Raw genomic sequence first — 27,684 nt, 5'->3', positions numbered from 1 at the left:
GGACAGGAGGCAAAGTTGTAATTAATTCCTCCTTAATTGGCATAGCAGTAAGTAATTCTGCTTAATCCATTTCTTGCTGTGGGGATGAAGTAAGGCTAAACATTTGAATTGTGGAGAGGACAAGGGGAAGAGGGGGAGTAGGCAGTGAAAAATGGACAGAGGCAGATATTTCTTACACTCTTGTAGGCACACATTAAGAAATACCTACATAAATAAGACAACTTTCTTATTTTTTCCCTCAGATTGCCTCTTGACTTAATTAGGTGAAATGCAAAGAAATAGATGATTCAGTTTGGAAAAATTCACTAAATTTTCCCTACCCCTTCTTGTCTTTCATTCAGTCCGTAAGAGTCTCTGGAGTGTGAAATGTGAAGACACCAAATTGGAATTAATTTTGCTTTTTCATTTAACAGATTGTGTTACATTAACACCACACTATTGCCAAGCAGCAAACCTTTCCTTTCCTCAGATGTTAGCTACTAATACAGGCTAAAGACTGCTGAAAGAATGGTTATACTGAAATGCTTTATTTAAGTTTATCCTCCCTTGTGGTTTGAGCAGGCCCTGATTCTGCTAAGATGTATTCACATGAGCAGTCTCACTGAGTTCGCTTTTATTGCTTCCTGGCAAGTAAGCTGGATTCTATTTCATATAACATCGCCCAAGTTAGAATTTCAAAGCTCACTCAATCCTCAGAGAGACCTTTGCAAGACTCTCTTCTCTATCTACACAGGCACTAAACATACTGAGGACACAATTGAATTAATCAGGACTACTCATGTACAGAAAATCAACCAAGATTCTATTTAAGAGATGATAACTTCAATATCATGTTGTTCATTACCAGCCAAGGAATTGTTACTGCTTATGTAACTGGATTAATAAATTGCGTACTGATTATATGTCTTGCTTCTAATATTAAGTGTGCATTGAGAGTCTTAGTGTAGTTCTACTGAAAAGAACTACCTATAGGTGACATCACAGGATTTATTTTCTCTGCCTAAATTGTGTTTTGTTTGCACTTTTGAATGTGTTTTTTAATTTTCAGTCCTACAAGTTTAGCCCAGAATCTGACAGTCAGGCTGAGTTCTGTCATGCTTTTGGATGGTAACCAATGTTCTAATTCTGCAGGTTAAATTCTTCTGAAGATACCTGCCTTCCTGCAAAATGTTTATTTTGTGCCTCTCACGATCAGGATAGATTCTGGAAGGAAGTTATGCAGATCCTAGAGGAGGTTAAATCTCATTCTGCAATTAGTACATTATTTTATGGTATGTGACTAGAATGAAATGCTGTTCAGTGGCTGCTGGAGTAATTGGTTTTGCAGGACTTAAGAAAGTAGAAGTAGTAGTAAAGAGGCTTCAAATTATAAAATGAAGCAAAAAAAAAAAAAAAAAAGTACATGACTCTCCATGCACTGAACACTCAGGTCTGTTGAGTGAGAAGATTACCCCTGTCTAGAACAGAATCGCACCTTAATAGTTTGGATCTTCGCCCCCCCCCCCCCTTTTTTTTTTTTTTTTTCCTCTCCGAAGATAGCGGTAGTTAAAGCTCAAGCTCCTGCAAGAGCAGTGGTCCATTCATTGGCACCATGTCACTGGAGAAAATACAAGTCTATTCCCTTTGCTTTTAGCAGAATTGTATCTTGTCTCTCTGTAAGACAATATTCCCTTTCAGGCTTCCCGCCCTTTGAACTAGAGTTTTCATATACATTATTTAAAAGGTCCTGTGCTACAATTGTAAGCCTAAATTATATGAATTTGAAAGAACTTGAGCAAAACTGTCTTTGAGGGATGTTTCTTCTTTCAGCTGTGTTACTGTTGCCGTTTTCCATCTTTACGACTGTAATCCTGTTGTATTTGGAATTATCAGGACCCAGTGTGGAGTCACTGCTGGCTGGACCTGGGTCATGAGCAGTCAGTCCTCTTTAATGTGGACAAAACTCTTTTACTTAATGTGTGCGTATGTTAAAGATGACATGGTTGCACATGTGGAGAATTTTCCTGCATTTCATCTACTACAAAAGCAGAGAAATATATTACAGTGCTGCTGGGACTGCCATTCTCAAATGTGACAGGCTTCAGCTGCTGCTGTGTTATACCTACAACCCATGGTAGTGGGCCCTTCACCTGTTTGGTTTTGTTTTCCTGTAGACAATTTTTAAAGAAAAATATAATCATGTGCTTAGTTATCATATAGCTTTTTCCAAGGATACTACATTTCTAAAACTTTTCATTACCTGTCTATGTCTTCCCTCTAATGTTAGTTCTCTGCTTCCTTAAGCTATGGTGTGCATGACAGTATACGATTAAATAGTTACCAAATTGGCAGTTTATTGCTGTCATGGTTGTATTTCCTGGTTGGCATTATGTTTCTAAAATATGATTTGTCAGGTATGTGTGATCCCACTAAAGATGCAAGGCACATGACATCCAGGGCTGCTCCAGTAAAGTTAACTGGTGACTATCCATTAAGTTCAATAGAGTTAAATTGGGAATTGTGTGAATGTCAGATGTCATACATTGGTCATAGTATTGCCCAAAGTTCTAAGAATGGTGTGTAGTGTATCATGCCCAGTAATTCTAGAAAACATTGGTCAAAATTTTGTATCAAGGCTCAACTGCGTTTTGATAAGTAGTCTCTTGTACAAAAAGGTCCCCCTCTGTTTCTGTGTGACATGGACCTGAGGGTAGCTAACACTAATCTGCCTTACTTGCAGCTCTCTCTTCCCAAGTTCTTTTTCACAAATGAAGCAAAGAAAGATCTTTCAAGGTTTTTACTGTTAGATTTTAAGCATTCCCTTCTAGTAGAAGAAAATCAGAAAACTGCAAAAGGGAAAATGAAGTTTCTGTACATCAACTCGAGTTTGGCAGTACAAAATGTCATGTGCTTTGTTAAGCACAGTTGAATAGGTCTAAATTAATTGTAACTGCTACTATATGTGAGAAGGTATAGAATGTAAAATATAACCTTAATAATGAATGCCTTCCTGTTGTCAGACAACTAATTTTTAAACTGCCTGGAAAATGGAGTTGCTGGACAGGATTCACTTAGCGAGGCTGCTGCCTGCCATCTAACTTTGCTGGTTTTAATAATAGCTGATTACACAGGTGGAAATAACAACAATGGTAAATTTTCTGAGAAATGCATTATTTTCACAGTGCTGCTGATGGAAGAAATGCTTAGTAGCAGCTGATAATTAATGATCAATTTGGAGATTATCACAAACAATTTACAAAGGTTGACTTTTCCTTTAGAAGTCCCTTTGGATAAACTGGATGGTAAATTACCTGCGTAAGGCTTTTACTTTACTTGTGCTAATAAGATGAAAATGAATGTGTTTGAAGAGCTCTGAACTGAACTTTTCAGACTGTCTGATAATCCATACAACTCTTCTTTAAACATCTTAAGTGAGTGAGCAAATAGAGACTATAATAAAATTGAAAACCATCGTATGGGCGCATGTTACCACCCGGCCTAAGTAATGGGGCATGACAAATAAGAGGCACTGCTGTAGAGTTCGTATTTTCATTTTATGGCATACATTAAATATTTGATCATCAGCCAGCAGATAGAAACAATTGGGCTAAGAGTAGCATTTGCAAATAGAATGGTAAGATTTAGACTGTCATAGTCTGAGCACGGATGGAGAACCTCTGTATCTTAATCCATGCTTCAGTGCTGTCTCTTTACGTTGTGGTGTGCCGACCACTTAAAATCCTCTTCTGTGTTTTCCCAGTCTGCAAAAAAGAGTTAGTAATCCGTATTTACTTCAGAGGGGATAATAATCCTTATTTACTTCACAGAGGGATATGTGAAGAGTAATTAGTATTTGTAAGTGCTTTTAAGGATGAAAAGAGTAGTGCAAGCATAGAAAGCTCTCTAGTAAATTGTATGAAGGAAAGAAGTAGGATGAGGTGTGTGTAGTTGTTTAGAGACATAGATGGGCTCCTAGTCAGATTTTCAGAAGTGTATAAGTATCTTAATATTGAAAGCATATTTGAATGGAAACATATTTGTCTCTTACAACAGGACAAACTCCATGTTTTTGGCACTTTAATATCTTTATATATCTGGCTTGTGCTTTGTATCTGACATACGGTGTGGGGGGGAAGTAGAGGGAAAGGGGAATAGGGGTGTAAAGACCTGGTAGCAGCTACACTTTCTGATCTTCCCCCTCCAAAGCAAGGATGGAGGTGGGGGGTGAGAAGAGACTAGGAGAGAAGGGAAAAAACCTTTGTGCATCTGATGAGCACTTTTACAAGGGGGGTTTGCAGATTCTTAAAAATGCCAGCCAGGAATCCCAGTGTGCAGCTGTATGCTCGGTCCATGTTGTGAGTAGATTAGCAGAACCAGAAGTATGCTATTGGTTAAAAGTTTTCCCCTAGCATTAGTTTTATATTTTTGAGACTGTTTTATGGTTGACACTTTTAAAGCTTAAAACCTAGTATGCTTGTGTGAGCCACTTAAAAGAGAGAAGAACTAAACAGAAAGATCTTTGCTTTGTTTGTGACTTAAGGGCTGGGTGACTGGATGCAAGTTATAGTAATACAGAAAGTACCCTTTCTAGGGAGTTGTCTTTTTAGTATGCCCTCATAATTAGTTATTCAGGGCAGAGGTTGGAAAGGGGGCTGGTTTTAGCTTTCCATCATTATCTTGATAGTGCATTTGATGAATGCAGTATGCCTCATTTTCATTGTACTGAGGAATTATCATCAGGGCTACTGCATAATAGAAAGTTAAAAATCAGAGCTTGCGGCTTGCTGTCCAAATTTGCCCCAGTGTGCTCAGAGAGGGTGGGTTAGAGCTCGGACTTTCACTTGGATGCCAGTGCTGGGCAGTTCTGTGAGTAAACAACCACCAAACTGGCACCTGTAATGATTCATCTGTGAAATGGGTGTTGGCATTAGTATTTCGTGATGAAGGAATGTGAAGATCCTTCCAAATAGTTTTTCTGAGTAAAAAGTGCTCAGTAATTGTAAATTACCATGGCATTACCTGGCAAGGGGTGAGTTTCCTTCTTGTGTGAAGGACAGAGGAGGGGATCCAGTGAAACTGCACAGTGTAGTGAAATGGTTTCAGTGACATAGTCCTGCTAAATGCTGTTTTTTGGTTTAGGTTTTCTTGGTTGAGTTTGGGTTTTGGGTTTGTTTTTTTGCATTATCACTGCCCAGAAAAGAAAGATGAATAGATTTTTTTCATCAGTGTAGTTGATAGGTGAAAAAAAAAAAAAAATATTCTTAGGATCTGTTGGTAGGATTGTATGAAGAAAGCTAGTTTTGCAGTTTCAAAATACAGTAGCTGAATGGAGTACTTAATTTTTGCCCTTGTTTATCTGTCAGTATGCACAAAACTGTCAGGTAAATTAACAGTATAAGCAAGTAATACAAATGGTGATCACCAATAAAATGTTTTCTTAAAAAAAAATAAAACCAGAGCTTGCAGAGCTCTTTTTAAAGGCAGTTAAACCTTCTTATCTCTTATGTAGAAATAGAAAAACTGAGAGTCAGAAAGATTCAATAAATTCTTTGGGATCATGCAGGAAGTTGCCGTCTTTTGAATTCTTAATGTTGTATCCTGGTTTTGTAGCCCATACTGAGGTGGAGAGGGCATTCAGCAGTAAATTACCTGGTCATAGTTTCAGTGTTTATGCTTCTTTGGCAATTATCAACGCCAAATGATGTTACTGAACTCTAGAATTAAATTCCTCTGATGTATTTCAATCAGTCAACCAGTTCTCTATCCTAGGTGTCATTCAGTCAACTGTAGAGCTTGCCAGATGACTACTTACCCAAATCAAATGCTATTTCTTACCTTTTTGAAATTAAGAATGGGACAGTGGACCTTTCTTGTTTTCTTTTGTATCCAGTTCAGGCCAGTAACCTTGAAAACATAGCTTATCATTAGTCCGTGTTACAGAAGTGTTTCTCAATGTCTAATACAAATGTATCCATGATTTTTCTCAATGTCCTAGTTTAATATGACAATAATTATTCCTAATCAATTACTTTGGTTGCTGTAGATAGCCCATGGAGTGACTGGGCGTCCTCTTCTAATAGAGAAGTGTTCTTTCCAGTATCATTTAAAAGGCTTTCTGGGAGATCTACTTTCTTTTGCCCATGCACTATCTTTTTATAGGGATTCATGCTTGAACTGTTTTCAATGCTAAATTCATGTCGTTAGAAAAACAAAAAGAGGTCTATGTGTGGGGAGTGTAGAATATGAAAAGAAGTGGGAAATAAGGAAGTTTGATTGTTCGTTTTTGTTTAACAGAGAAGTTAATTTTCTAAGATGCTCAGCGCCTACACCTGAAGGAATCTGAAGGTACTCACTCCCTTCAGGGCCAGTGGTGTCCTTCAAATGCCTCGTTCTCCATGCAGTGGTCATTTTCCTCTTAATACTCATGACATACATTTTAGATCTGAACATCTGGATTCAAATTCACTTATAATATAATTAGGTGTATCCCCAGCAGGAAGAAGGTTTTTGATGGAAGAAGTCTTTTCAAGAAAGCAATTATACCACTTGTTATGGCAATAGCAGCCAGGTTTACTTTACTGTAATGTATATTTATTTTTTTCAGAAGACTATAGCTCTCATCTGAAGTTGGACCTCCATGGCAATACATGCCTTAGACTGCTAAATTGTTTTAATACATCTCAGTAAAAACAGTTCTTAGACAAGAACATTTTAATGGTGATTTTTTTTTTTTTTTAAAGTGTGTTTGAAGGCAGTGTGTGGACAGTGTGATGTAGGGGAAGAGCCAGATGTTTATTTTAAGATGTGTTTGAATGAATCTGCCTACATAAACTTGCCAGTGTTAAGAAAGAGGGGCTCTGCCCCTTTTAGATCACAAAGGCCTCTCAGTGGGGGATGGTTTTGGTAATGGAAAAAACAAAAAAGGTTCCAGTATGTGGTGGAGGAGGTAAAATAAACAAACAGCAATGGATGATTACTTCTCTCCATCAAGGCTTCTTTATCCTTGCAAGCTCAGTCAGTGGTCAGCATGTTAGACACCCCTCCCTGTTTTATCCATCCCTTAACTGTGTTCTTTGACAGCATTGGTTTATACAGCTGGGTCTTTGTGGAGCTGGATGGGAATCACTGTTGAACAACAGTCACGAAGGTAGACAAAATACCTACGGAAGGGTGAATGGAAGACATCCTCCAAGTTTCCCTGGAGGGAAAGATACTGGTTTCAGGGTTTTTTCTTCTCCTTTCCACCCTACCCCCCAACTCCCAAAGATCTTTAAAGAGGACATCCTTTTGCAACGGTGTTTCAGTGCCTGCCACTGAAGCCTTTCTGAAGTAAAATTTGAGACTCCTTATGGTCCCCAAGGTATGTTTTCTGTTTAGAATGTTTTCTCATTTTCATATTTGTGGATTTGTTTTTACTTCACATACCAATGTGCATTTGTTTATGCAAGGGTGTATGTGTGTTATATGACTAATAGATATATTTTTCTTAGCTAACAGCTCAAGCAGTATCTAGGGTTAATGTTTGCTAAACTGGGTAATTATCAGCTGTTTATGGTTGTTCTTTCTCTTGAAATTTGACGGGCATTTCTTGAATCAGATAAAGCAAAAAATCAGCTTTTAGACAGTGGTGTGCTGAAGTCAATCCAGTTACCTACATACACTGTTATAGCAGAGAGGAAGTGTGCTAATGTGTCCAAGCAACAGTTTTGAGAAGAACAGTTTTCAGTAGCTCTTTTAAACTGAACACGGATGTTCAGAAATCAGAAAATTAAGAAGTGAGAGTGGCTTCTACCAATATTCCTTAAAGTGAATGGGCATGTGCTACAATGGGTGATTACACCACACATTTGTTAATGTAGATTTTTAATTCTTACAGTTTTATGAATAAAAACTGGGAAAACAATGCAACTGTCAACCTTTCACAAGACAACTGAAGACTTCAAAGTACAATATGCACAGTGAGTGAGCAGGAGCCCTCACACAGTACCATAAACTTTTTCTGTTTTATCCCTCATGCAGTCATCTGTTGGAACAGAGATGGCATGACTGTGGATAATCTGAAGTAGGAGACAGGAGTGCAAAACTGCCTGAACACTTGAAAAATATTCATCTTCTCTTTTGGACTATCAGAACGTCTGAGGAAAATTATTTTTATTTAAACAATTTTTGTTTTACTCTGTATTTCGGAGCAATTTTCAAAGGCAGCAATTTTCACTAGTTTCTGAAAGGCAACATCTGGGCATTGGAACAATCTCTTTTCAGCTTTGAAAATTCTACCTCAAATTGCTTAGACATAAATGTCCAAAATTTTCTGTGGTTTTGTTTTTTGGGTTTTTTATTTTTTCTTTTTAAACATAATAGAAAGGCAATAATATATTTATCCCATGTAATTTTATGTTAAAGTTCTGTTTGCTTTTTCTTTCTTGGGCTCTCTAGGATTATTTGTTCCTGGGCCAAGAATGCACCTGTCATGTGCAAACTGTCTGAAAAGGGGGGAGCACACACATGCATGTGAACAAAAAAAAAAATAAAAATTCTAGGCAGCTGGATTTAACCTGTTGGAAAGAAGATGTTTACATCCATTAGAGGCATTGCTCTGCCTAGGTATATTTTTTTTTTTTTTTTACACACGCACACAGACAGGCAAAAAAAATGTTCCACTGTGCCTGTAATTCTTAAAGGTACACACAGGTTCTCCGAGGCCCCAATTCTGCTCCCACTACAGCTATTTAGAGGCCAAATAGTTCAGTGATGCAAGTTCAAGCTATGAATGGATGTGTATACATACTTTATTAGCATGATCTAGTTAACCAGGAAACATACAGTATACATATACATGTATGTGCTTATGTATTCCTGTGTTTATTTGCATTTTTTTATGAAGTAATAGACATGATGCAAATGCACATGCGAGTGATGGTCAGAGCAAGAATTTATATAATAATAATAATGGTAGATCGATACTGTAAGTTCAGATGTGTAAACCTCAGTGGGTATATTGAAAATTATTTCATAAGTGCAATTATGTACATTTCTTAGAAGAAAATATACATGCAATATAAACTTCTGAATTTACAGGTAGGGGAATTCAGAGTGAAGTGGGAAAAGAAGATAATTTTTTTTAATTTCCTTGTTTCTAGTTTGTTTGTGACTATACACAAACTCTGGTAAGGGAATGTATTTAAAAAAAAAAAAATTATTGAGTTTGAAATATAAGGAAAGAGAGGGGAAAGGAGGGGGGGCTTAAAGCTCAATAGCTATTTCTTTGGCACTCCCATTACTGAGCAATGACATGATGGAAGAGTGGGAAAAGCTGTGTCATATTTTACCAAGATCTCAATCAAAAGAATGGCTACTCGTACTGAAATCTGGGTGTCTTTTGGGAGAGAGTTATTATTATTAATGTTGATTCTACTGAAAGTAATTCATCATTTAATAATGCTTGAAGAAAATTTTATGTCAGCTTGATTAGACAAAGACTCTGAATGACGAAGAATAAGCTTCCTAAATTGCAAAAGTTTTAATATTAGCCAACTTTTCAGAATGAGCCCGTGCTTCCTCAAATTTCTTTGCAATATGTAAGTCATTCATAATTGTCATAATTTTAAAGCTTTTTCAACTCCTTGCCTTCATTTCACTCAATGTCAATGGAAATTAGGTATGCACGTCTGTGTGTGATGTATGGATTCCTTGTAGCATGCAGCACAGCTCTCCCACTCAGCGTCTGGAGACTGACTGACTTATTTTCTGTCATTTTCAAGTATTAGTTTGTACAGTGAAATTTCAAGGCTTAAAATCTCTAATTATTTGACTAGATTCCTCTTTGTAGTTCAGCAGGCAGAAGAGTGATGATTACCTAATGTCATAGTGATTGCAATAGTATTTCCAGCAGTGAGTGGTTCCTAAGACTTTACATGAAAATAAAACCAAAACTCTGCTATTCTGCTGTGACTTGAGGACAAATGTGAAATAATAATAATAATAAAAAGTAAAAAAGCAAGATGTATGAGAAGCTGGAGAGCGGGGGGAGGTACATTTCTAAAAGATTGGTGGTAAGGGGGAAGGAAGCCAGAGTTAATTTGAGGATGCACTGGAAAATAAATGAGCTTGTGGATTTAATTCAGAATCATCCAAGCAGAGTCTTTTGCATGAAAGAAGCCAGTGATCAGGCTCAGTTTACTTGAAACATCAACAATGACTGCATCCTGCTGTTTCAGAGTTTGTGCTGATAGATGCTCATCGTCTTTGACACTGCACCATTACAGTTGTACGTTGCCCGTAGCGTAACCACATTTTCACTACGTGCCTCTTCGGGTTTTGAGAATTTCTCATAAAAATCCAGGTTTTGAAGTTTGATCTTTTAGAAGCATACTTTTCAGCAGAAGTAAAATCTGATCCTGTAGTTTCTGGTTTGTAAACACGCTATTAGATTTTTAGCTTTTATTTGACATACAGACTAGTGAAAAAGAAAAGGCTTGTGAAGTTGGCAGGTACCAATCAAAAATAGGATACAGGTTCTCATGCTAAAGCTGATTTTGCATGTGTCTCGGTAAATGACTAAACGTTCTGGCTTAACACCTGCTAGTTACTGTACAAAAGAGGGACAATAATGCTAAGTCCTCTATGAGATCTACAAAAGAATTAGGTAATGTTCTTTGCAGTAACAGGATATAGTATCTTGATACAAGTTTGTTCATCACCTTACAAATTCTGTTTTGGTTGGAGGTTGGTTTGTTACACACTAGGGTATTTCACTAAACAACTTAGTCATGCACAAAGAATCTTTCCCAGTTACCTGCTTCAAAAGGTCAATGAAAATCTTTGCATAATGCACATTGGAAACATTCAGTATAAACTTTTGTTCACAATGTAGTTTTCCTAGACTTGATTCTAAGGTGGTTGTTTTATGCATAAATTCATTGTAAATTCAAATAAATTGAGATGATAAGTTTTTAGTTGAGAGCATAGTTTATAGAAAGTGCTTTTTTTTTTTTTTTCATTTTTCTAATGAAAAAAAAAACTTTACAAGATTTTTGTTAACATTTTTTTCAAAGATGCTGTAACAACTTTCTTATTTGAGGGTTTCAAAACATGTCAAAATGAAACTACTTAGCACTGTAATTTTGAACAGTACCTTTTCTCAAAAAACAGTTTCTACAATATGTGGAATATTAGGTTTATCAGCCACACTGCTGATACTTTACTATACTTTAAAATTCAAACTTTAAAATAAATAGGGGATATTATATTCTCTGTCCGTGTTATATTCAGAGTCTTCTAAACTAGTGGACTAAAGAAGATTGTTGAAGGTACCCCATACAGGGAGGAAATCTGGAAAGTAAAAGGGAGAAAGTGAGTTGGGCGAAATAAAAGTGGTTGGGTGGCCTTAACCCTGGGATAATTTGTGGCAGCTATAGTAATAGACAACTGCACAGAAATATTACACAGGTTAAGCAATGAAGATCTTGGTTTGTGTTAACAAATGTGACTTGTTCACCAAGACCCTTTTCAAATAACACGACTTATTTGTAGCATATGTGCATTTTAAAAGATGGATGATTGATATGATCTTAGAAAGTAATATTTAACAGATCATTCCAACTCGGTTTGAGTGACAGATGAGAGCATGTTTCATGCACATTTTTTATTGATTAGCAGATTAGAGATGTTTGCTGCTTTTTTTTTTTTTTTTTTTTTTTTTTTTTTAAATTGTAAAATTACTTCGGTAAAGAATTCCAAACCAGGCTGTAAATGACTCAAAGATATTGCCAAGTGAAGTCTGTTTTTAGTGGTATGTGTAGAAACAAGTCAGGCTTGCAGTTCCCAGTGGGACAGAGTGTGGGAGTCTGCCACCCTTACTCATGTTGAGTAATACCTTATTACACAAGTAATCCTGTCAAAATGAACAGGGTTGGTTTTTTTAAAGGTACTAGTTATTCAGTGTGCATAAATAATGAATGAATTTGGGCCAGAATGGAATGGAAACAGTCATTAGTATTAACTTGAACCTTTTGCTTAGACTGTCTCTAGAGAGAGCATAGCTTCAATAAACCTGGGAATACAGACCATCTTATTAGTACTAAATGTGCTCAAAGATGAGACAGATGTATTGCTGACATTTTGAATAAACTTGTGTTTGTGCATGTATGTGTGTTTGTGTGTGTGCATGCTTACACATTAGATACATGTAATATTTCTGCTGTCTGTAATTGTATTTCCTGTCGAAAAGCAGAGTCTGCAGATTTCCAACATCTACTTTAATTAGAGGGAAGCATCCCTGCCATTCGGAGGAAAGTCAGATTGAATCCCATTGAAGTTCCTGGGACTGGTTTAGCGTACAGCATTTGGTCTGGAATCAGGCTGTGTTAGCTAGTAAATTCCTGATGCTGTTGGTAGCTGGAATGACCCTCCACACCGCTGCTGGAGGATCAGATCTGCTTGTCTTGTCCTCGTGCATCTCTTCAGAATGCAGCTCTGTGCCTGTCTCCAATGTACATGGCCGAGTGATTTAAACTCTACCCACGAGAAAGACTTAGTTTATAGCTGCCAAAGAAACTCAAGAGGTGAACGTTTTCATGCCGATTCAGAAACTGGCTATGCAACTCCAGTCAGGCGCTGTCACGCCTAGTTATGGTGAGAAAACAACAATGCCTCTCTTGATAAGGGAAAAAAAGAAAGTCTTGCACAGTCAAAATTTTGACATACAATTTAAATCATCTCTCTACATCCTGTGGACTTGGAGCTGTCAAAAAAGCAAAGCCTGTGTTAGAATGGAAAAGCTTTTTATTTCTTTAAAAAGTGTACCAACTATAATTATCCATAACTATGCAGGCCTGTTTTAATGCTGTTTTATAATTACAGGTCTTAATGCTAGATTATACAAAGTCATCTATAAATAGTCAGAACACAGAGGGACTTTGGGAGTTTTTAACCTGTAGATTGCTGTGGGTTGTGGCAGCTGATGGGATTTTTGCCTGTATATGTATGGGGTGAGCTGTGTAATGATTGATGAATCCCTTAATTAACTCCCAACAAGTTAAGATTTATGGCCTCATATCTTTTTCTCATGACACATCTGTGTTTGTCACTTTTGAAGACATGGATAAGCCATTTCTCCAAAAGCTTTTGTGGGTATCTGAAATGTTTCTGAGGTATTTTGCTTAATGTAACAAGATTAGAGTTTTATGACATCAAATTTATGAAATTTTATGGCATGAGTGATCAGATTGGGATGGATGCTGGTTGTGTGCTAGAGGGCACTATCTCCTTGAATACTGGATACCATTTTAGATTTATTTGGGGTATACAATCATGTATGAAATGAATCAAAACCAGTGAACAAATGAAAATGTAATAGAGACACTTAAATCAAGTTATGTTAATAATATATAATAGTAATAATAATAATAATAAAAAAAAGAGCTTTGTGGAAAGAATACTTTTATGAGGCACTAAATTCAAGGGAAAAAAAAAAAATCGACCAAACAACAAGGAAAATAATGTTGTTTGGTAGCCTGAAATTATTTGGTTGGAACCAATATTTGTAGATGACACGAGGAAACAATTCATGTGGATGCAGTGTAGCTCTTGCTCTCTCCAGTGGGAAAATCCAGCCATGCTGAAGTCAGTCTAAAAACACTGAGATCAATAGACACAGGGTATCAGTTTAAGCCTACAAAGAGTCTGTTGTAAATTGAAGGGGAGTAAAGAAATACGTGGAGAAGCTATTGTAAGATGAATCGTGTCAAATACTTGTGGGATGAGTGAGTTAAAAGTGAGATTTTACTTCCCTGAAAAAAAAAACATTCTTGCTACCAGAAAAAGCATTTATTTAATGAAAATTTAACAAAAGGCATGTTTTTTACTGCAATTTCTGCATATTAAGAAGCCTTTCCAAAAACAGAAAAAAGAGCCCCTTTACAAGAAACAGGGTCGTATTTGAGTTCATCACCAGAACTAAATTTTCAGTTCCATCCTAACCACTAATAAAAATCAAGTATGGGGATACGTTTCATAACTCTGACGTGTATCTACAGTGGGCTGAGTACTGCCTGTGTCCCAGTGTGAACTTTGCAGATTTACGTTGTCTAAAAAATTACTATTTAGCTATTTATATTCAGTAGAAATTATTAATGACAGTTCAAAACACAACTCTTCTTGCAAGTCTTAAGTTGCAACAGATTTCATCTGCATAGACACCCTTTTAGATTCAGAATCTGGTCCACTGTATTGCTACTTAGAGTTGTACCTTGAGGGTTTTATTGTGTTTTGGTTTGTTTTGTTTATTTTTTTTTTTTAATAATCTTATCCATAAATTGACATTTGAGGAAATTGATGTTTTTTTCTCTCATAGTAAACCTTCTTTCAGAGGGGTGTAACTGAAAACGCTTCTGGGTTTAAACCAATTTGAGGAAAAGATCTTAAAGTCATGTAAGTTGTAAACTGTCAAGGTTGATCCAGGATGTTTGCAGTCCTTTGTTAAGATGGGATAATTTCAGTCCTTCATTAGACCTAGGTCTGTTTAAAAAGAGGTCAGTGTCTGATAACATCATTACTCAGAATTTAGCTGTTTTCCTTTCCTTATTGTTTATAATAGGAACACTACTTGCATCTCAGATACAGAATCTGTTAAAACCTAGTATTAGGTCAGGAGGAAAATTAAGATGTATGGAAAGAAGGGAATTCAAGGATATGGGGTGTGGAGCATTTCAAATTCAGAAAAGGGACTATTAAAGCTGTAGAAATAATGAAAGACCATCTGTGAATGAATTTACATTTGTACCATGTTGTTTTCTGATCGTGAACCTATTGGAGATTTGATCCTTTGCTGATAGAGTCTTTGATAGTTCCTGTCCTTTTGGAGGACATTTCTGAGAGTAGATATGGATTTATTTACTTGAGTCTTCCATTTTCTTGTGAAAATTTCCCAGGTTTTCATAAGGAGTAAGTAATTTCTGCAAAACTCTGATGTTTGTGGTTGAGGTTTCTAAAAGGCCAGATTATGCCTAACATGCTGGCTATGGACAGAGGTACCTGAAAACAGATTGCAGTCGCTGTCTGAGCTGTGTGACCTTTATCTGGGGTTGTGCATCCATTTTGTTGAGTGTCCTAGTCATTTGGAAGACTAATGCAGGTTATATCCTTAACTTTGCTACTTTAGCCATTTTAGTAATTTGTTAGCCTTCGAGCATTGTTATGGGCACGTGGTTGTGATTTAAACTGGATCTTTTAAGAGCTGCATGAGGAAGAAAAAAAGTTTCTTCTTCCCTCTCTAGTATCACTGTAGATTGGCCTTCAGTCCAACCCATAGGTTTTTGGTTTGGATCAAAAACATAATAATCTCTGTTATTGCTAGTGCATGGAGGTGGTCACCTCTATTGCATTCCTTGCCTGTTTTTATAAATTCCCTGCAGAAAATGATATCATCCCTGTAGGGAACAGTGACAAGCAGAAGGCGATGATGATGTGCAGCGTGCTAACTGAACAGAGTAGAGGAAACATATAGTTAGCAGAAGAGTTTTGTTTCAACATGATAGTCAAACTCTCCTTGTAAAGCGACATGACAGAATCTGGATTAACAGCAGTAGGAGCTTTTAACACAATTTGGGTATATAGTATATAATACAAATCATCAATACAAAGCAAGACATCCTCTCTCTATATTTTATTGTCAAAGTGAATTATGGAGATTTTTGTAGATGGTTTACAATATTTTCAATCATCTTACTGAATATAAGTGTCCTAAAGTATAGAACATTACTGTGGAATAACTGACTAATGATTTTGTATCCCTCTTTTTGTTTGCCAAAATTGAGACAACTGCTTAGTGCTGATTTTTAGAGAGAGAATTTGTAAAAACCCAGGCTTCTATTAAGGCAGTGTTGAAATGAGTAACCAAAATGTTACACTCAGAATCAATAGCAAATGTGTATCTTGATGCAGTGCAATGCAGAATATGAATAATTCACATTAACTTCAGGAGGGAGTTGCATGGTTCCTGCAGAAGAGAAGCTTGGGATCTGTCACATCAAACATAGCTGTAAAATGCTGAATTCAGTGGGCTAGTAGAAAACTGCCAGTAAGAGTCTATCTGGTGATCTCTGTCTTTATACATATGCTTTGCTGCAGACACGTAGGTGGGAAAGCCTAGAAGACAGAATTCAGGTAGGATGTATGAAGTGTTAGTCTGTTGGACTAAGTCAAACATTAATAGAAAATACAGATTGCTTCTCTATGTACAGACAATAGGTGGTGTTTAGAACAGGCGATGTGCAGCTGAGTATAGGTTCTGGTAGGGATTTTTTTGTCTGAGGTTTTTTTGTTGTTTTGTTGTTGTTTGTTTGTTTTTTTTTTTTTTTTTTTAATATAATCTAACTTGGCTCAGGAGGCGAAGCTCAAAATGAGATCATTAGAAACAAAATAAGTCCTAACAAAGGGCTGTTTAAAGTCACTGTTTGTTTTCAGACCCAGTTGACTGCTGCTAAGAACCATTTCGTGCTCAATATGCCAAATCGTATGGACATGCTCCACCTCACAGCAGCCCCACACATGGTTCAAGAGGCTGCTGGGCTTTTGAAATGCAGTCCTTTAACTGTGAAGTGGAAAATCAAAATGGGGTAATTAGAATCATAAATACTAGATTTTTGAGGAGGAGCAGTATTACTTCAGCCTGTCTTTTCAACTTTTACATACAATAGTCTTCCGTTTCCTTGTTCATAACTTCCTATTTTCTGTGAAATATTTATCTTTTTTTCTTTCTTCTTTTGACTATGCCTATAGGTTTTCTTATTTCTCATTCTACTTCTTACAGATGCCCCTGCTTAGCACAGTGGCCCATTATGCTATCCATGCACATACCCTGATTTTCATGAGCAATGTTGCTGTAATTAATCCCATAAGTCGTCTGCATTTTAATACTTCACTGGACCCCTCTATTTTGAAGACCAAGCTGGAAATGTTCTGGGTTCAGACTATCCTGTAAGATTTTCAGTCGTGCCTGGTTTGGATGAAAGCTGGATTTTCCAATGACATAAGGATTCTTTCAGTCTTTCTAAAAGTGGAAGATATATGCGTGCTATCAGAACAATGTTATCAGACAGTCTCAAAAAATTCAGAACATGGGCCTGAATTTTAAGTCAAGATTTGTGTGTGATTTTTTTACAATGTGTGCTCTACATATTTTCAGTTGTGTAACATCTGTATCTATATAAAAAAGGATACATGTGTGTTTTCCTGATCTGGCTATAGGTAGGAAATACAGGGTATCTTGATAGCAAATCTTCATTCACTTAGTACAACCCTGAATTTGTGTGGTCAAAAAGCTTAGATTATTAATGTCCAAGTGCTTAATTGCTTAACTATACCAGATCTGTGAACCTGAAAAGATTCTTGCAACATGACTGTAACACTCAGTTGTTCACATGGGTGAAGTTTTATAAACAGAGATATCTTGGCTTGCTAGCAAGTTATTTTACTGTATTTTATTTTATTTTACTTTATTTTTTTTTTATCAGTTATGGTTAAATACATGTGGATGATTATTCCTTAAAAGCTAAGTTGACAATAGCTTGTATCGGGAGACATTCTATCTTCTTACAGTCTCTTGCAAATGCAAAACCAGATGGGTATTTTTTTAAAGGAATTGCATTTCATTATACAGTCTTCTTAGGTGAATTTTCATGTTTAAGAAGCCAGAATACAAGAGAGTGCTATATTAGTGTATTATTCTCACAACAAACAAGCCACTGTTCTGTTGCTACCTGCTTGGCCATTGTTCCCAATTGTGTATGCTTTGCAGTGGTATTTGGATGGTTTCCTGTTCTCTGCCAGCACAAAAAAGGCATTTCTGTTACAATGGCCCCTAACCACACAATGACGGCATTAAGGATTTATTTGGAGGTTTCATTATTTTCTCCTCTTTTGTTCCTTCCAGGATGTCTTCCAAGCGACCAGCCTCTCCGTATGGGGAAGCAGATGGAGAGGTAGCCATGGTGACAAGCAGACAGAAAGTGGGAGAAGAGGAGAGTGACGGGCTCCCAGCCTTTCACCTTCCCTTGCATGTGAGTTTTCCCAACAAGCCTCACTCTGAGGAATTTCAGCCAGTTTCTCTGCTGACGCAAGAGAACTGTGGCCATAGGACTCCCACTTCTCAGCACAACACAATGGTAGGTTTGCTAATGGTCTATTGTGCTTACATCCATTCTTTGAATTCTGCCTCTACAGTAGTTTGGCATCCAGATCTGTACTTTATGGAGTATACAATGCACAGTTACACATACAGAAAATGCTACAATAATGTGAAAGCTTTGACCTAGCTGGACTGCCTTTACCCTCCACTACAAACGCTAAATCACTTGCAGTGCAAACTCCGCTTTTCCTCACCTTTGCCTGCTGGCATTTAGGGTGCTAAAATTTTTTAGCTACAGTGATGTGAATTTGTAGTGTATGTGTTCAGCAAACAGTAAATGGTTTTGGAACACTGTAAGTGAGAGTCATGTTTGGCATGGTGTCTGAAATATCACCCCAATGCCAAGTTTATGCAATAGTAAGGCATGGAAATCTGTATAAAGGGTAAAAAAAGGCAATTTTGGATTTTGCTGGTTTTAAAAATTTGTGTCTGATGTGTGTTTCACATGCCACAGATATCTACAAGAAAACTTGTGCTGATGGAATTAAGTCAGCCTACTGCTTTTTTACTTGTGAATTCCCACCTTTTTGTGCACTTTACAAATGACACTGTACACTTAATTCATTACGTTTAGCAGCCCACTGGAAGTCCAGAACTATCTTTATCTAAAAGCAGACATGCAAAAAGAACAAAAAGCAGTGCTGGGTTCCTCACTAGTATCGTTGTGTCACTACTGTAATGTGACTTGTTTGGGCCTTTCATGCTGAGTACTGCGGGACGTTTTTGTAAAGGTTGAAGGGTGCAAGGAAAGGCATTGAAACCCCAGGACTTGGGCACCTCGACAAAGCTGACTGTTGTGAACACACTTACACAGCTCTTGCCTGTTTACAAATTGACTGTAACTTTTCTGTTAGTCCCCCACTTTGACAAGGGCACTGACAGTTTCACTCTAAGTGAAGATAATGAATGGACCTGCATATTTGAAGGCTTTTAAAAAGACATTGCAAAATAGTGTATTCTCATAAAAGCCTGCAACAGCTCCATAGTGGTATTTAAGCCCTTACAGCTCATTATGTATATGTAACAAGCCCTAAGTAAAAAGCCTTAGGGATTATTATTTCTCATAGGACCAAGTCACTGGATATTCACTGAAGCTGCTCTCTTAGACAAAATAACTCACTGATCCCGGTCCCTTTTTTGTCTAATGCTTAAGTTCAAACAGTGGTTTGGAATATTTAATTTTGTTTTGTCCTAATGCAACTTTAAATTAAGAAGGAACATCTTTGGAAGACTTACTCATGGGCAGACAGGTCATTATCTTTTTCTAGCTTGTTTACTTCTCATCCTTTATCATATGTTTTATGGGGATGTGATTCATTAATATACTGTTCTAGCCAGTGGGGTGTTAGGGTATGTAACTGGTGTAGGTGCTTTGCTGTACTTTGGCCTATTTTAAGAGAATGTGTTGAAGGTACGGGGTTGTTCCTGACAACATTTAAGTCAATAGATAAACTTGTGATGACATCAGTAGTACAGAATCAGACTGTAATGAAATAAAAACTCATTGTCTTCTAAGGATCCCAACAGAAGTATTTTAGCTACACGTCGATGAAATACTTAACTGCTCTTTAACTGATTTTAACTAACTTCTTTACTGATTTATAATTTTTAAGACCAAGAAGTTTAGCTGATCATCTAGTGTGGCTTCCTGCTATGAAGACTGTTTAACGTGGTGTCAGAACAGTGTGTTCTGTCTCTTTATAATACAAGATAAGGAATTATTTCATGTTTTAGACAGTTTTGCTGTGGTAGTGAGATGCTGTAGGCTTGTCTGAAGCATGTTTGGGGGATTTTAGGAACTGTTTTTATGTTCATACATATTTAAGAAACTTGACAGTTTTGTATGAATGTGATGTTTTGGTATTATCTCCTTTTAGTAAAGAGTGTCTTGTAAAAATCATCATCCAGGTAGGTCAGAAGGGATGTAGCCTATGTGTCTCCAGAAGGAAAGAAGTGATCAGTGTAAATTAGTAAAATATACATAATCACTCCCTCTGCTGTTGTGGTGTGTAGTTATAAGGAGAAAGTAACTTAACCTAGTGCTTGGATAACGTTTAAATGTCTTAAATTTGGGTGATTAGCAGTTACGAAAGTCATTCCCAAAGGATATTCGCTTTGATAACATAACAGAGGTCATTTTTATATGGTTTGAACTGACATTCTGTGCTATTTCATCGTCTGGGAGGCAAATCCAGGTGTATGCACATGTGCACACACCACCACACAGTGCGGTCCAATAGAGTTTTATTGATAAAGCACCAGCAGTGTGCTTCACACTTCTTAATAGCTTGTCAGCTGTACTACTACACCTACTGACTGAGTCTGCAAGTGAGTACGGAGTTCTCATTTTGCAGCCACATGCTGTCCTTAGCAGGGTACACCTTTACAGATCTCCCCAGTGTCCTATAAGACAGGATCAGACATACAGCCAGTCTGAAACCATTTAGTGCATCACTTTGCTGCACCCCTCTAAACTACACTGCTTTGTGCATGATTGTTGGCTAAGACACTTCTCCAAAGGGATTCTAAGATAGATGTGGGATAGATCCAGAGAGATCCTTCTGTGCTAGCTACGTGTACAGCACCCATTTGGCTTAGGGAACACTCTCGGCAGAGGAAAGCCACAGTCAAGGGATCTGGAAAAGGCATGAAATTACACAGCTTTGTCTCATCGGTAGGCTGCTTAGCTGAATTCCTCTTGTCACCGCAGCTGTCCCTACCTCCTCATATTCTGCCTCTCAGCACTGGGTCATGAAGGGACAGTTAGGAAAACAATTTCAGTCTTGAGAATCAATTTCTTGGCCTCACTTTTCTAGCTGCTAATTGATCCTCTGTTTCATAGGTTACTTCCAGCTGTGCTTCCTTTTACAAGTCCTGCCAGCTGGGACATCCTAGGATCCCTAAGGTAAAGGGCTGATTTCATCAGAGTGATAACTCAACAGTTTACCTGACTTAGACTTTTGAAAACTTACCCTGTTGTATTCTACCAAGTTGTAACAGCTACTAACTTGGAGACACAGCTCGGAATGCCGGGTAAATTTTTATAAAAGGAGGGCAAAATCCCTAGAAATAATTCTGAAAACCTAACTAAAATTGGCAAAAAGCTGCAAACCCCATCTTCCCATCAAAATGAACAGTGTATTTCTGAGGATGCTGGAACTGCAGCCAGAGAAAGGTTAGTGCAGTGGGCACAAACTGAAACACAGGAGACTCCATCAGGAAATGCTTTTTACTATGAGGGTAACTGAGCATGGGAACAGGTTGCCCAGTGAGGTTGTGGAGTCTCCCTCCTTGGAGATGTTCAAAAGCCATCTGGACATGGTCCTGGGCAGCTGACTCTAGGTGGCCCTGCCTGAGCAGATGACCTCCAGAGGTCCCTTCCAACCTCAATCATTCTGTGGTTCTGTGAAAGGCAGGGGCAATTCTATCCCAAACTCTCTTCCTCTTGATGGAAGAAACTAGATACTTACATTATAAGAAAGAAAGTTCTTCCACTGATAAGAAAAACAGTAGTTTAAACTAAAGGCTCAGTAGAAAATACAAGACAAATCATTTGACCTAGAATATATATGAGAGTCCCCTTAGGACATTCGTTGCAGGCCATAAACTTAGCGGGGAAACACTTGAGGATTACAGTATCAGTCAATACCTCTTTTGAAGAAAGCTATTAAGGCTACAGTATTTGGATAGCACAGATAGTTGTAGCTCATCTGAGTTACGAGGTTTATTTTATTTATTTCTGTCTGTCTTACCACGTTGCTTTTGCCACCTCTCAAGACTACTGATCTCACCGGTGGTATCTATGTGCCCATTTCTGAAAATAAGAGATGTCAAGGCTAAAAGCACTGATTAAAGTATACCATGGGCATGGTATGCTGTGGTCAGATTTGACCATTCTTAACTGTAGAGTATCAATCAAATGCTGGATGAGATTAAGGAGGAGGAAAAAAAAAAAGGAAGTTCCAACCGCAAGAAGAAACTGGTAAAGTATAATTTTAGCACTGTCCAGTTGTTCCAAACTATGTGGCTGCAGTGCTAACAAACGTTTGTTCTGCACTTTCAGTGGGATTTAGAATTAATTTTCATCAGTGCTTTAAATTGACAGGAAATGTTACAGTGCACTGTTAAGTAGCTTTATTGCCTCACACTAAAAAATGTTGCATTTCTGTGGTGAATGAAGTTACTCCTCTGTAACTTGGGAATAATATTAAGAAATTTTGGTCATATTAAGAATAACAGTACTACTGGTCAAAGAGCTTACTGACACATTGCTTCATGCTTTTTCCCCACTTGTTCAGAATAAAAGATTGTTTAAAGCTGCATTTGGATTCTCTTATCACATACATCCTGGCCTGCACTTCACCTGTTGGTCTGGGATTGTCAGCATGTGAATAGTATTGGATCAGAACGACATGCGGCTAGAGCACTTAACTACTATTCAGAACTTGTGAAGAGAATGGGAATCTGAATGCATATAGCTTTTTAAAAAGTCAAATAGGACTCTAATTATACTGAGCTAAAGAATGTCTATTTAAAAAAAACCCACAGTGGTTTTAGAGAAATTTTAATTTCCAGTGTACCTTTGTGCATCAAGCTTAGGATAAGTTATTGTGATGGTACAATGCACAGTGTTGTGAACACCAGTGCCGTTATTGTGCCAGCTCTAATAATGAGAATTTCATTGTTTGGGGAGAGCAGTCTCCTACACTCTAGACAAAAGTGTAATTACTTTTGAACGATGTGGAATGTGCTCAGTTTAATAGCACGGAGAATAGATTCACAAAGATTCAGATAAAGCTAGCTTGGAAGCCATATGTGCAATGTGGCAGTATGAAATTGTTAGCAGGCACCATAATTACAACACACACACACACACACGCACACAATTTTGCAGTTTAAACTATAAACCGTTGTTTTCGTAAGAGATAGACAGGCTTATCTGAACAAGACTAACTAGTTCAATTAAAGCAGAAATGGTGGTAAGGTTGCATTTGCCTTATTTTGATGTTCTTTCCTTCCTCTCTTAATGCTAAATTGATATTTATAAGATGATGAAATTGCATTGTTACAAACATTGCATTATAAATGTCATCACAAAAGTAGCACATGAAAGCAGTTTCCACAGATATAATTTCAGGCTTGTATTAGAGTTTGATCTTTTCAATCTTTACACTTGCACCATTTCAGAGAAGGACTCTGGGCTATTGGGAAAGGGAACAAATAAAGAAGAATCAGCCAGGACCCATCAGACAGCTGTAGAAGTTGCCTATTGCATCATTTAGTCGAGACCCTAGAAAACACTCTGCTGTCCTTGAGAACCAATTGTGATGGAACCAGAAAAAGCTTTGAGGCCTCTCATGTCTGCTTGACAAAATATCTTCCATTTAAGTTATTATAACCTGCCTGTCCTCCTTGTCATGATCTGTATTCTCCCAGCTCTCTAAGCCTGTCCCATCTATGTATGTAAGCAATGCTTACAGTATTTAGCAATTACTTGCAAACTACTTGTTGTGCAGATCCTATATATGGCAGGTAAACAAACAAACAAAAGTTTTCATTCTTCAGGTAAGGCAGGGATCAAAGCCATTGTGCAATGTGGTAGCAGTATGCTAGTTTATGGAAGCTCCCTTGGTTTGTTCTGCCACTCTCTCAATGCAGTGAGTTTTGCTTACTTGTGGCCATGGAGAACCTGAGTGGATGTTTCATTCCAGCTGAAGTCAGTGAGCAGGAAGACTGGCTGAAGTTTGAGATGACCCGCTGATGTTTTGATCAGACTCTAAAAGGTGCAGAGGTTGGTTAGAGGACAATAAATAAGTAATGAGGTAGGAAAACATTTTTTTTTTTTTTTCCTCAAGAAGGAGTGTTAGAACTACATTTAAAACAATAAATTAACAAATCAAGACCAGACTTATCATCTATAAATTGCCTGAAATAGAGAGTGCAGATGACTGTAGTTTTTAAAGGCCATGAAGAGAAGTGGAAACAGCAGTTGTTTGTTTTCGCTGAAGATCATCTTACTGTGAAGCAGTCACGTTTTTAATGGATTCATTTGAATGCAGTTAAGCAGAAAATAATCAACAGAAAAGTAAACACCTTTGTTTTATAGAAGTGCTGGGAACTGTATGTATCCATTGTTTGCAAGTGATTATAAGACTAGGAATCAATTCATTGACTTCATACTGGAAAATATCTTCATTTAAGCTTCTTGCATAAATACTAGTAAAATCTAATTCAAGTGAATAGCTGAAAAATTCCACAGGAAAAAAGATAGGTAAAACCATAAAACCCACAGTCAGTAGGAATATTTGAACCAGATGGCCTCTCTTACAATTAAGAGAAAGGAACTGTGAAGTGCACTATGAAAAAATAAATACATAACCCTTAAAAGGAAAAAACTTTGGTCATCTTTCGAAGCAATCTGCCCTAGGACATCCACAGTGGACACAGTTATTTTACTCCAAATTAATATCTCAATCCAGACTGCCTTCAGTAAGTAGCGCAGTTTGGGATTACACATATTTACGGGGATCTGCTAGGTAATTTTGTTGAGGACTGTACATTTTTACTGGAAATAGTGCATTTGCGTCAGCTCTGACAGGTCAGCCTAGTGGTGTGTGCAGCTTTCATTGCTTGGAAATGCAGCAGTGTGCCCGCAGCAGTATGGTGCAGCCAGTACCCAGAGACTGGGACAATGAAGTCTTCCAGAGGGAGGTAGGAGATACCACAGGTTTGGAACAAAATTCTGAAGCTACCAGTTTGAGGAATGCAGATGAAGATGAAGACTAGGGAATGGAGAAAGGCCCAGCAGGACTGCAAGATTAGTTTATAGCAACTATGTAGAGAGACTGCATTGAAGTGTTCCTACTTCTTGATACAGCTTTTGTTTTCAGCAGTCGAGCCCTATCTGTGACACAACCTAGGTAGGATCTATGGCATCTCCATCCCACTAGAACTCAAACAGTAGGTGTGGATTTTGTATAGCTCCTCCAGTCCAGGTCCATCACTTGTGGCACTCTGCCCAAATTTATTGTGAAATGTTGCCTTTTCTGTGTTGATGGTGAATCTTTAAGGTATTGTTGTGAGGCAGAAATTCTGCCAATTAAGCATCCAGTTCTCCATGGTTCTGGAAAGAAAAGGCAGCAGAAATTTAGTTAAGTTTTCTTACTTTCCCTTTCAACTAATGCAGTTATCTCCTTTGTCCAAGCTTCTGCACTGTTAAGAAGTTGTTTGTGGCCTTGGGCTGGCAGTGTAACTACTGTCAGAATAGCGAGCAGCATACCAGGCTTTCGTACTCTTACCCTACATGTGCCTCAAGGCAAGGTGGCATGTGGGAATCTACGTTGATTATATTTTACATCTTATGCAGTGCAAACTGCTACTTTTGCACACCACCTTGACTCATTTTTCCTTCAGTAGTTGCCCATTCATTTCAGAACTTCCAAGACTTTTTCCCCACATGCTTTCTGCCTGCTGCATATGCTTTTTACATCCGCCTTTTCACATCCACTTCCTCTGAGCAGCTGGTATGGCTTTCTCCCTTTCTTTTCACTGCAGGTGAGAAAGCCTTTCTTTCTTTCCAGCTTTATAAGAGCAATATTACTTTCTCACTTCATGTCTGCTTGCAGTTGTCCTCCGAAAACCCTTTCCTGTTTTGCCTATCTTTTTCCTCTGCTTGTAGTCATATTTAACTTAGTCATTTTTATTATTTAATCCATTCTAAAGCCTTTTAGTAAATAGCTCATATGAAGACATTACACAGTAAAAGGAAGTATTGTGCTGTTTGCTTGGACAGAATGTCAATAAACTAGAGGATGGTTGTTTTTTGATATGCACCTCTACTTTCAGTAGTGATAGACCAAAACTGAAATGCATTGTGAAGTATTGGTCATGGTTTCTTGAATTTCAGGGTTGCAAGGAATCTCTGTGATTATCAGCTCTGGCTCTTAGAAGTACCAGAACCTTCTGCTACACTCAATACTCATAGTCATGTTTTACAGCCTCTTCTCTTGCTTTCACATGTTTGTGTCCCTAGTTAAAATGTTACCCTTTGCAGTGACAGTTTGAAGCATTTTGTTCTTTTTAATGGATGAGTGAAATGCTCTGTCATGTTCTTGCCTCGTCTCTTTAAGTACATTTTCTCAGATTATACCAATATAAGTTGGATTAGACTATGCCAAGGCCAGCTTTCTTTCTCTGTTTTTTCTTGCCACTGCTAATGCTTTTGCAGATTCACCAAAAGTAATGATGGCTGTAGTGGTAATGAAAATGTGGCTTCAGGCAGTTGCTCACATTTAAAGTGTCATGTCATCCAGTGATTTTTTTTTTTTTCTTTCATGGAGCTAACTACTTCCTCTTGTCTTGAGTATATCAGAGAAATATCACTACCTTCTCCACTGTAGTAAAGGGGTTTATTAATTTTCTCTAGAGATTCATGGCTGGAGAAGGACCTGTGGTAAAACAGACTACAGATTTCAATATATGTTTTCTTAAATATGGGCATCTAACATAGATGGGTTAACTCTTACGACATGTATAGAAACCTCCCTATGGGAGAACATTGACTTGCTGCAGTGTTTCTGAACCAACCAACATTTCAAAGTGTTTCGAGACATTTAAATGGAGGAAACAAACTTTCTTAAATAAAAAGAGTCCTTTATGTCTGGGGTAGCAAGCTTGTCTGAATAGTTTGGCCAGCCTCATTTCCAAATTCTCTTTAACGCTGTTAAATTCTTTGTTTCTTTTTCTGGTTTAGGTACAGTTGTGTGACCAGATAAGGCATTTATGCTTTTTGCAAAGGAGAAGGAGACTCAATGAATACTGTGAATTTAACATCACCAGATAAATCAATGGAAGTAACTGAGTGGAGTTTGTGCCCAGTTTAACTAAGGATAATTTTTGCTAGAGCAGTGTAAGCAAGACTGTCGTTATGCATGGAAATAATCTGCTTCAGCATCCTTTTTTTTATGCTTTTAGATCTGAATCCACCCCAAGGAAAAAAAGGGCTATAAAGATTAGCTTTATGTAGTTTGTATAGGCAACAGGAAAATTATATTGATTGTCCGAAACATAGGCCAATAAAATCTAATATCAGACTGTTATTATCTTTATTTATATTGTACCCAGAGCGTGATTTATTTTTATAGAGACAGAAAAAAGAAACATTCCTGCCCCAGAATGCCTAGCTTATGACCCTGTTCCTGCAAAATAATCTGGTTGATTGGAACCTAATGCTGATGGTAGCAAGAGGGAGGGAAGGAGAGGTCACTGACTATAACTCCTTCTGCACATAGCTTTTTGTAGGATTGGAATTTGATGACACAAAATAAGAAATATTATAGCAAAAGGTAAAATCCTTCTGACATCTCAAGTCTGAATTACTGTGGTAGATTGTATGTGTATCTATACACTAAGTCACGTCACAAGTGGAAGCTTGCATTGCTTATTAATATTGCTAGTCAGAAATAATACAAAATATCTGTGCTTCAGACCCTCCTCTGTGTTGATTTTCAGATTGAATT

At 37.5% G+C, this 27,684-nt stretch overlaps 1 protein-coding gene across 12 annotated transcripts in view; it reads left to right on the top strand.

Moving 5' to 3' along the window:
* Window positions 1-27,684, top strand: part of SOX5 (SRY-box transcription factor 5) — a 296,063-nt gene that overhangs the window by 20,342 nt on the left and 248,037 nt on the right. For 9 of the 12 annotated variants that reach the window (XM_042795199.1, XM_042795198.1, XM_042795195.1 and 6 more), the window contains exon 2: window positions 17,912-18,143. In XM_042795199.1, the coding sequence (XP_042651133.1) occupies window positions 17,912-18,143 (232 nt within the window). The remainder of the gene's footprint in view (window positions 1-17,911; window positions 18,144-27,684) is intronic. The other 3 variants (XM_042795201.1, XM_042795200.1, XM_042795196.1) reach the window with 1 other exon arrangement.

The sequence above is a fragment of the Tyto alba genome, unplaced genomic scaffold (genome assembly GCF_018691265.1).
Source record: "Tyto alba isolate M040663 unplaced genomic scaffold, T.alba_DEE_v4.0 Super-Scaffold_21, whole genome shotgun sequence".
NCBI lineage: Eukaryota > Metazoa > Chordata > Aves > Strigiformes > Tytonidae > Tyto > Tyto alba.
Note: the sequence above shows the minus strand (reverse complement) of the source record. Positions and strands in the feature narration are given on the sequence as shown.